This window comes from Mus caroli, chromosome 5, assembly GCF_900094665.2.
Source record: "Mus caroli chromosome 5, CAROLI_EIJ_v1.1, whole genome shotgun sequence".
Classification (NCBI taxonomy): domain Eukaryota; kingdom Metazoa; phylum Chordata; class Mammalia; order Rodentia; family Muridae; genus Mus; species Mus caroli.
Genome location: NC_034574.1, coordinates 89,744,544 through 89,755,790, shown reverse-complemented (window position 1 = coordinate 89,755,790; position 11,247 = coordinate 89,744,544). Strand labels below are relative to the sequence as shown.

General features: G+C 44.4%; 1 protein-coding gene across 2 annotated transcripts in view; it reads right to left on the bottom strand.

The window, feature by feature from the left end:
• The window catches only part of Fras1 (Fraser extracellular matrix complex subunit 1), a 395,823-nt gene that overhangs the window by 54,564 nt on the left and 330,012 nt on the right, over window positions 1-11,247 (bottom strand). For both annotated transcript variants that reach the window (XM_021162463.2, XM_029477538.1), the window contains 3 exons: window positions 5,080-5,204; window positions 4,677-4,817; window positions 2,956-3,183 (listed from right to left, as the gene is read on the bottom strand). In XM_021162463.2, the coding sequence (XP_021018122.1) occupies window positions 2,956-3,183; window positions 4,677-4,817; window positions 5,080-5,204 (494 nt within the window). The remainder of the gene's footprint in view (window positions 1-2,955; window positions 3,184-4,676; window positions 4,818-5,079; window positions 5,205-11,247) is intronic.

Here is an 11,247-nt window from a genome sequence, read left to right as displayed (position 1 = left end):
AAATCTTGCTAGTGTATGCAATGGTGTCAGCGTTTGGAAGCTGATTATGGGATGGATCCCTGGATATGGCAGTCTCTAGATGGTCCATCCTTTCATCAGAGCTCCAAACTTTGTCTCTGTAACTCCTTCCATGGGTGCTTTCACCTCTTAAAACAACTGCCATTAGACCTCAGGGAGAAGTGACTGACAGGGTGAGTCTAACACGTGCACAGAAACAAAAAGCAAGGATATCTCTGCTCAACCTCATCTACTGTAGATGTTGGCTTTTGTGTGTATGTGTGTGTGTGTGTATACACACGTTCATTTGTGTATATGTGTGAGTGCATGCCTTTGTGACTGCATATGTGTGTGCATGTGAATGAGTGCAGCAAGTATGTTTGTGTGTATGTATGTGTGCCTCTGTGTATGTGCATGTGTTAATATGGCATCATGCAACATTATTTAGGTTGGCCTTGAGTTTCTGAGCTCAAGTAACCCTCCTGCCTCAACCTCCATAGTCAACGGGACTACCAATATGTCCCATTGTGCTTGGGTACACTTAAGTCTTCTTTAGTGGATGTCACAATGGTTAGATTTATAACAATAAATACTGTTTTCTCTCATGTAAGGTTCTATATTTTAAATTATGTAACTGACATGGAAGTAGAAAGGGGACCATGAGAGGAGAAAAATAGGTCTAAAGGGAGGGGCATCAAGAGGGGATGTTGCAATACATGTCAGTCACATGAAAGCAGAAGGTGGTACCTTTGGGGAAGAAGGGACCTCCAAGAGAGGAAGCCAGGCAGGCCAGTGGGGAGTATGAAAAAGAACAAAGTGGAAAGACACATACATATATGAAAAATGCTGGAAACCAATTACCCTGTACACTAATTTTAAAAATTAACTACAAAAAGAAACAACCTTGCCTAAGATGAAACAATACACAGCTACTTTTTCTCTCAGTATCTTGTGTTAAAGTTTTCATGAGAGGCTGGCAAGCAGCATCATTAAAATGTTAATGCTGAAGGCTCCAGGTGGGGTCAGCTCAGACAGGGAGGGAAGCTTCTAAGGACAGAGGGTTTTCCTTTCCTTTTCTTTCCCTGGTTTTGTTCTTGTTTGCTTTAAGGACAGTGCTCTCTCTGTGGGTAAGAGGCACAAGAATAAAAGCATTTACGGGAATGAATGGTGGAAGGGATTTTACATTTTAATTCTATCCCCAGAGAAGGGAGACCAGTCTATAGACAGTATACATGCATCCTGGCTTGTTCTGAGTGTGTATCAGCTGCAACACAGGGCAGAGAGCTACTTACTACCTTTTTGTCTCTCTCAACCCACCTTCTATACAATCTCCATTTCTTAAAGTGACAGGGTTCCTCAGAGGGCTTGTTCTGACCCCTAGGTTTTTTAAGAAGGTATCCATTGCTGACATATTTTGATTTATGTTTCTCCTTTGAAAGTCAAGCTAATCAGAAGCAGCTACAGTGAGAAAGGACAAAGTGATAGCCTTCCTGGTGACACCACCGAACAGATAGAGCAGACGCACACAGGGCAGAGGAATCCCAAAAGCCATCGCAGATGTGATGAGCAGCCCAGGATGGCCTTCTGGGTCTCTGAAGGACACAGGATGTTGTCCTTTCCAGGAGTGTAATCGTCTCCCACCAGTGAAGGACAGACACTCACCAGGAGCGGGAAAGACCCTTTCTGTCCTGGAGGAACAGCAGGCTCTGTGCACACTGTTCTCCAACACTGCTTCCGTGGAGCTGTACATAGGTGTGTGGGGTGTTGGGGTGTCCCCAGCCCACCTTCTACCAGAGATGTAGTGACTCCAGGGGGAGTTCATGGAATGGCAAGTTCTGTTAATGAACAAAGTACTGAGCAAATGGTGCACAAGGCGGTGGGTAAGGAGTTTGAACATACGTCACTTGTGTGTGTGTGTGTGTGTGTGTGTGTGTGTGTGTGTGTGTGTGTGTATGTGTAGAGCCAGAAGTCAACCTCAGGTATTGTTCCTCAGTAGCTAACCTGGGGATTGCTCATTAGATTAGGCTGGCTCTAGAGATGAGCCTGTCTCTGTCTCCCCAGTGCTGGAATTATAAGCACACCCCACCATGCTAAGCTTTACTCATTGGTTCTGGAGACTGAAGACAGGTGCTCAAAACCACACAGCAAAGGCTATCAAACTCAGATCATCTCCCCAGCTCCCTTTCCCTCAATCTTGGCGAGAGAAAACCTGGGAAGTCGCTCAACCTCAACAGCAAGGCCTCTTATAGGATACACAGGCTGATCCTAAAATGGTAATGATGAAGATGAATATAGACATTCTCTGATGTTTCTGTGGGTCTGCCATGGGGCAGAGGACCCCATGAACTTAGGAGAGGAGGAACTACCTCCATTTTATAGATAGGGAAGCTGAGGCTTTCAAAGGAACATGACTTACAAAGACACTCAGCCAAGTGGCAGAGCCAGGACTAAAACTGGTAAAAATCCTCTTAAGAGCGAGAAACTCTCAATGACTGGTTGGAATGAGGAGTCTTAGAACACACACACACACACACACACACACACACACACACACACACACACACATGAGGAGAGGAGGAGGGGGAGGGGAGAGGGGAGAGAGAGAGGGAGAGGGAGAGAGGGAAGAGAGAGAGAGAGAGAATAGAGCCATGTGACATAGAAATATCATATGGAAGAAAAACTCAAAAATAAAGAGTAACATTGGTGATCATCACTCTGTCTTACTGGGGTTCACTAGCAGTCACTCTATCAGAACTGTCCCCTTTGGTGTTTAGAAAAGGCACTAGAAGCCACAATTATTGTGCGATTGTCTTGAAAAACCAAGGCCTAAGAGAAATGACTTGTCCAGGGACAGTGTAGTTAATTTTAACAGAGTAAGAACTCAGTACTGTGCTGTGTGCAACCATCCCCATGTGGCCTCTGACTGCTTTGCTAGGCCTCCTCAGCACCGGCCCTCACCTCTTCTTCTCCCTCTTCAATGATAAAGAAGGGGTTGGTCCCATCAGAAACGGTGAAGGTAAATCGGTCTTTGAGGGAGTTGCTGCCGTCATGGCTATAGCTGACACGGTTCTGGTAGATGTCTTCCATAGTGAAGGAGGAGGCTTGGTGAAAATGCTGCCCTCTGGCAGTTCTCTCGATGGTGCCATGACGTGGAGGCTGCACAATGGTGAAGGTGATGGATTCAGCCTGCCAGGGAGAGAAAAGCAAGAGGCAAGATCACAGAGTGTGTGATGGCCAGGCTGGTCAAGGGAAACATCAAATACAGCCTGTGTTTTCTTTATAGATGCCAAAAAAGCTAGTGAGGGGAACACCTTCTTTCTTTACCGAACTGGACTTACATCTTAGAGCCTTCATCAGAACAAAGAGCATTTACACTTGCTTTCTCATGACTAGTGGTTCAGGCTGGATTAGAGGAAAATGGGAAGGTTGGGACTGCCTATTCCCTCCTCCCTCCCTCCATCCCTCCCTCCCTCCCTTTTCCCTCCCTCCTCCTTTCCTTCCTCTCTCTCTCCCTTTCTTCTCTGTCTCTTACTCCAGTCAAGGGTCTAAGGTAGACTCCTGGCATATTTTCTGTTTTCTTCATAGCTATGCCTCTAGAGAAGAGTCTACAGCCCAGAGGTGATGGACATCTGATGAGAGCATGGGTAAGTGAATGGAGCAGGGACACAAGAAGGAGGCACATAGGCCTAATAGGTGAGTACAGCAGTGAGTCCTGTGCATGCCCAGTCAAGTCCACAGGATCAATGCTTGACCCAGGCAACCTCTTGAGAAGAGAGCTTGGTCCCAATAAACCAAGTTTTTTTTTTTTCACAAAGCCTTGTCTTGGAGTTTGCTCAAACTGTGATGACCAGACACCATGAAGAACGTCTGGGTGCAAAAAGTGAAAATGGAAGAGAGGCAAGAGAAACAGGAAAGACTTAAAGGTGATAAACACTTTGGGTAAAGTGCCACCTGTCTTATTAGGGATAATAATAAAATCTATCATGTAAAGAGGGTAGTCATGGGCTGGCAAGATAGCTCAGTGGGTAAGAGCACTGTTCTTCCGAAGGTCCTAAGTTCAAATCTCAGCAACCACATGGTGGCTCACAACCACATGGTGGCTCACAAGAGATCTGACGTCCTCTTCTGGCGAGTCTGAAGACAGCTACAGTGTACTTATGTATAATAATCAATAAGTCTTTGGGTCAGAGCAAGCAGGGACTGAGCATGAGTCTGAAGACAGCTACAGTGTACTTATGTATAATAATCAATAAATCTTTGGGTCAGAGCAAGTAGGGACTGAGTAAGTGGGGCTGACTGGAGTGAGCAGGGTTGACCAGAGCAAGCAGAGGTCCTAAAACTTCAACTCCCAACAATCACATAAGGCTCACAACCAGATGTATAGCTACAGTGTACTCATATACATAAAATAAATAAATAAATCTTTTTTAAAAAGGGGGGGTTGTCATGTGCAAGCTGAGGTGAGAGTGAATGGACGGAGTTCGAGATGAACTGAAAAGCCATTTCATCTCCAACTTGATTTTTCCCAGAAGGCCGAGGTATCTTCCATGTTTACATCTTTTGGGGGGTTTGTGCTCCCCTCAGCAGTGGGCACAACTATCAAGGTGCATCACCAAAAAACCAGCAGCCGCCACCAGCTCTGCTTCTTCTCAGCCTGAGAGCTCGGGGGAGCCACTCACCTCTGTGTCCACATCCACTGCCTTCAGCTCAAACTCGGTGATGGTCTTCCTCACACCCTCTTGCACACGCATGCCCTGGTTCTGTACAAGGGGCCGCGCATCATCCACAGGGTGAATAGTGATGGGGAAGGTCTGTGTCACCTAGAACAGTAACAGGTAGGTGGGGTACCTGTTTCCAGTACCACCCACTCCTCAGTTCTTAACCTGCCTGACTCCCAATGAACCCTGACGTGAATCTTCTTGGGCTCAAGCCTTTGGCTGTCAGGGTTGTCAGGCTGCTCCTGTGTTGTGGCTAAGAGCAGGATATCATGATGGTCTCCTATCTCCAGTGTGCCTGCCCGCTCCCCTCAAAGAAGAAACCTAGGAATCGAAGCACTCGAGGATAGACCATCGGGCCTCTTACCTCATGCAAGCCATCAGACAGCACGAAGCCGAAGGCGTCTGATTGTTTCCCGGTCCCACTAGAACGGACATATTGAACATTGCGTGAAGCCAGGTCAGCTTGAGTGAAGGAACTAATCTGGATGCCTAATGAGAGGAGAAGAGAGAAACAGAAGGGATGTCAAAACACCAGCCATTCCTCCAGGCCAGGGAGCTGTCAGTCTTCTCTATCTTACACACAGGGTTGATGCTCTGTCCTTAAGGACCCTGTGCAATTCGTAGACGGTTTTTCTGCAACCATGTGTTCTTTGACACTATATGCTAACTTGATTACCAAGGCTTTTGTTTGCCATGGTAACAGCAGGTGTTCAATAAGTGTTCTTTCTTTCTTGTATGCAGCTAAAATCTCTGTAAGGTGAGTCTTCCTGTCCAAACTCTACTCTATTTTATATTCTCCCGTTCCTTCGAGATCCTTTTTGAAACACAGCCCTAATTTTTAGCGTTGTGTGATGAGTTGCCTTTGACCACTGCAGTTATGTGGTCTGACCATACACAGTGTGCCTGTGGGATTGGTGAATCAGCTCAGCCTCTGTAATTTTACTTAACATCTTTGAAGGTCGCTTGCTTTCAACTTTCAGGTCTGTGATCCTAGCTTCTCATATGTTATTTTAGCCAGGCAGGTAGTCATAAGATTTACTGCACGACTTTGGGGTTTGAACAATCATCTTATATCAAACTGAAAATGACTTAGAAAACAGTATCCTTTAATAACATGACATTTAAAAAATATAAAAATTTAAGCAATTAGAAATAATTATGTTATTTACACATTATGTTATTCAAACACATATTACTTCTATTTTTAAATGCCTCCAATTTAGCAAAACCAGTCCAGAATCCTTGTTAGTATCTTAGGGATACAGGGACTTATTCTCAAGCATCAAGACTAAGGCATTCTGGGCTGAAATAGTTCTTGGGAGGTAGAGACCAGAAGGTCAGCAGTTCAAGGTCATCCTCAGCAACACAGTGAGTTTCAGGCCAGCCTTGACTACATGAGAAAAATGAAGTTGAAACAAAGGTGGGAGTAGAGTTCAGTGGTAGAATATTTACCCAGCATGCATGAGGCCCTGTGTTTGAGCCCTGGTACCACAAGAATAATAAAACAAGAGACTGGTAGAGTGTCCCAGCTTCTGCTTCTGGGCAGTGAGACACTGATCTAGTTCATTTAGCTTTTATTTTGGCCTTGACATTCCTTTACTGCTTCCTAAGAATTATTATTTTTCATTGTTAATCTTGGTAAAACCAGTATTATTTTACAACAGATTCCACTTTGACTGATATCTGTTGAAGTGTGATATCAGTATCACGAACTTTGTCTTTAAGAGAGAGAGAGAGGAAAAAAATCAACCCACACTGCTTCCATTTGCGTCTTTATCATTTGAAATTTGTCACCCAGATGTAAGAGCCTTCAGACTACTGGGGCATTAATTTTCTGATGAGGCATTTTATATTTCTGCACTTGCTATATCAGTTCCTGACAGGGAAGAAATGCAGTTCCTAGCCTGGCAGCTTTGTCTTATGGCTGGACAGAAGTCCACACCATTCTTTAAAACTTTAATAACTCCTGGGGTTGAAGAGATGGCTCAGTAGCCTAGCACACTGTGGTACAATGTATGAGGGTCTGAGTTTGGATGCCCATAATCATGTAGGAGTCGGGCATGGTGATATATTTATACTGAGGGTAGAGGGGCATGGAGACAGGTGGATCACTGAAGCCCACTGACCAGTTAGCCTGACTGAATCAAAAAGCTCAAGGTTCAGTGAGGCAGAAAATGATCAAAGAAGACACTTGGTCTCTGGCTTCTGCACACTCATGCAAGAAAGAGCATCTGCATGTATGTGCACACACATGTATGTGCACACACAGAAACAAGTATATAGACCTCACAGACACAAACAGACAAAATTTAATAACTGAGAAATTTAAATCCCTCTTTCCTGTTGTGGATCCATTTTCATGCTCAATGGGAAAATACACATTTAGCCTCTCCTAGGCATCTGGCCACCCAACTCCCTGACCCTTTGAGGCATTTCAGCCTGATGATGGCTGATTGATTGTGGCTAATTCCTCTTGGGAATCAGGCTCTGGGCTTTGGGTTTGAACCTTTTCCCCCATTTTCTTTTTAAAAATAATTTTATTGAGTTAACTTATAGATGGTATTAACAGCATATTGTTAGAACCGCCACACAGTAAATTGCACATATTTGAAGTGGACACCTCTATAACCTCCAGGTTTCCAATGAGACTGCCACAATCAAAGTAGTGGACATGTCCATCATTCCACAAGTATTCACAATGACACTTCATAATCCTCCCATCCCTCTCTCTCTACTCCATCCTCATTTTTACATAATCATGAATCGTGCCAGTTACTACACTTTAGCTGGTGAGCTTCTCTGCATTTACATAAATATAGTATGTACTTGCTTATTCTTGGTTTCCTTCATCTAGCCTAGTTATTTTGAAGTTTAATATGCATTGATAGTTTAATTCTGGGTTGTGAGCATGGCAAGGTTAGTAATGTGCCTGCTGCACAGGCATGAGCAACTGAGTTTATTTCTTCATGATGTAAAAGCCAGGTACAGTGGCACACAGCAAGAAGCCCAGAGCTGAAGGGCTGGGGATTGGATAGGTAGAATTCTGACCATCACTGGCCAGTCAGCTCGCTGGACTGATGAACGCCAGGGTTCATAAGGGGCCTCATCTCAAAATAAGATGGACAGTGATTGAAAAAGATACTTGATGTGAACCTCTGCCCTCTGCTCACACACCCGCACACGCACACGCATATGCACACACACACACACACACACACACACACACACATACGTTACCCCCTTACAAAATATTCATTCTTATTCCATCCAATGATCATAATTTGCTTATATATACCCCCATTGATGGGTGTTTTGGATACTTCCAGACTTCCAGCCTGTGCTATTAGATATAAGGCTACTGTGACTATTTGTGTTCTTGACTGTGTATGGATGTAAGTTTTTATTTTGTTCAGATAAATCTCCAGCAGTGGAATTCATGCTAGGCATGTATTTAGGAAACCAGCACAGACATGCCTTTCCAAAGCAACAGAGCCTCATCCCATTCTTCCAGAGAGGGGGAGTATGGTCTTAGCCTGACTTTCTCAGTTTAGTCTAGGAACATTAAGCATCTCCTGTGGGCAAAAAACTACTGGCTTGCTTAGTGATATAGCATTTTGCCTGGCAACAGCCATGAGAGATCAGGGTGGGCATAGTACTACCATTTAAAATTAATAGGGATGTGATAATAGAATTGCTTATGTAGTTAAGGAGCTACATCATCGATGCAAGGCCACAAGGCTGGAAGAGAGCAATGCTGGGGCTGGAACCCAAGTGTTCAATTCTTAAGCTGAGGCCTCCCAGTCCTTACTTAAGGGTCACCTAGATATCTTGGATTTTACCCATAAATTCATGAAATTTTCAGGATAAAAGTAGTCTGTGCCTAGTGAAAATTATATTTTAAAAGGAGGATCAGCCATGTAAATCATAAGTCAACAACCACTGAAATATGACTGTGATAGTATATATTTTAGTTGTTCTTCAAATATACTTGATAGATCACACCCTCATTCTTTTCTGAACTGTTGGACTTGGCCTGTGCTTACCTGCCAGAGAAGTAAGTAAGAACTATGTGTAGAATGTGAACTTCAAGAAGAGAGGTGTGTGTGTGTGTTTATGTGTGTGTGTACATGTACACACCTTTGTTTCTCCCTAATATGCATCTAGAGCCGTACCTGATAGGCCCCGGCCACTCACAGAGTGTCTGGTGAACACAATCCTTTAGCATCTATCATTAATGCCTAGCAGTCACTACTGATTAGATTCTTGGTCTCTGTATACCTTTTCTTTTTAGAAGTTTAGCCTTTTTTAATTGGATGCTGGAAGAGGACGGTTACTCACTTGTCAGCACTAAGGAAAGCACAGTCCCCTACTGGCTGTCACAGCAGGTAGCTGTTGCTTGAAAGGCTTGAAGGCTTTTAATCCCATTGAAGGTGTTTTCAGTCACCAACCTGCTGGTTAAACTATGTATCTGGCAGTGTGACAAGAGACCCATATTAACCCTGTCATTTTTTCCAATTCCCCGGAAGGCCCACACATTAGAGAAAGCCTGGTCCAGGTCAGGGAAGGAGGCAGAGGAAAGTATCTTTGGAAAAATTGCCTTCTTAAAGGAATGTTGGGTGATGCAACCAATGTTTGCCTTGCAAACTGCAGTATGGGGGTCCTGTCATGCCCTGTCCACAGCAGTTGTGCTGGGGGGGCAGGGATGGGAGCCTCTCTAATTCCCTGCTTCTGAGTTCCTCTGCAGCATCTCAGTGTGAGCTAAACTGTGTTTCCCCTGATTTTAAATCACATGTTGAAATCTCAATTCTCAGTACTGCAAAATGGTCCCTTTTCTGGAAACAGGGTCCAAGTGGTGAGGTTAGATGGCAAGAGGTTCTTAAGGTGGCCTCTGAGTCAGTGTGGCCAGTGTCAGGGGAAAGAAACGTCAGAGGATAGATCCTCCACAAAACCAGCATGTGGATATGAAGACAGCCATTTACAAGACAAGGAGAGAGGCTTGGACAGGTGATCCCCTCACAGCAACCCAACCCCGACAACTCCTGCACCTTGAACTTCCAGCTTTCAAAATGGGGAGAAACGAAGCTCTTGCTGTTTACCCTACCCAGTCTGTGACCTTACTAACCCAGGCACACTAATGTCTGCTTCCTCGGAAAGCCCAAGCTAGGAACACACACACACACACACACACACACACACACACACACACACACAAACTTATCTTGAAACGAAGAGCCCAGCGTTAGTAAAGCATGACTTCTGAGGAGTCCCTCTCAAAGGACCTCACTCTCTCACTGGGGATTCTCCATCCTCTGGCCTGAAGCTGGCTTCTGCCATGTGCCTGCTACAACTCCTGAAACACATCTGAGCATATATGTCCCCACTTTCAAAATATAATCATTTTTGTCAAATCTATTATTGAATAAATATATTGGTTTAAGGGAGGGAGTTTTCTTCCTATAAATTTGTGTGTGTGTGTGTGTGTATACAAACACAATGCACACAGATACACACACAGATACACACACACACACACACACACACACACACACACCACAAAAGCCAGTAATCAGAACCTCGGAATGACATGCTATAGTTTGTGTCTTATCTTGGTTCGGATCTTGATCTGTGACAGAACACCATGACCTGAAGCAGCATGGTGAGGTAAGGTTTGGTTTGCACCTCGTAGATCACAGCACATCATCAAGAGAAGCCAGGGCAGGACCCTGGAGGTGGGGACTTAGCAGAGGCCATAGAGACACATGGCTTACTGGCTTGATCCTCATTGCTTCCTCAATTGGTTTTCTGATACTATCCAGGACCCCAGGACCCAAGACAGCACCAAACCTCAGAGAACTGGGACTTCCCACATCTATTATATTAAACAAGAATATGATGCACAGGTTTGCCTCAGGCCAATCTAGTAGGGCATTTCCACAACCAAGACTCTCTCTTCTCAAATGAATCTAGCTTGTGTTAAACAGAGGGGAATTAACAAGGATAAGTGTGATTTCCCAAATGTTCACACATTGGAAGCTCGATCCTCCATGTAGTGGTATTAGAAAGTAGGGAACCTTTAAGAGCTGAAGTCTGCTATGAGGAGATTAGATTACTAGAGATGCGATGCTTGGTAGAGATTCTTGCTGGTCTTATGGAATCAGCTTTTGTAAGAGCACATTGTTACAAAAAGAACGTGACTGGGCCCTCCTTGCTCTCTGGTCCCTATCTCACCAACAGCCTCTCTGCCTTTCATGCATGCTCTTTACATTTTACCACCCACCATGCTGTGATCCTGTCAGTAAAGTCCTTGCCAAACTGAGAAGATGGAGTCACATAGTCTTGGATTTCTATTCTTCTAAACTGCAAGCTAATAGAGTACTAGCTTCAGCTACTTGTTATAGTCTAACAGAAAGTGGATTAATATAAGGTATTAAAAGCAACCTGGGGCTGGTGAGATGGCTCAGTGGGTAAGAGCACCCGACTGCTCTTCCGAAGGTCCAGAGTTCAAATCCCAGCAACCACATGGTGGCTCACA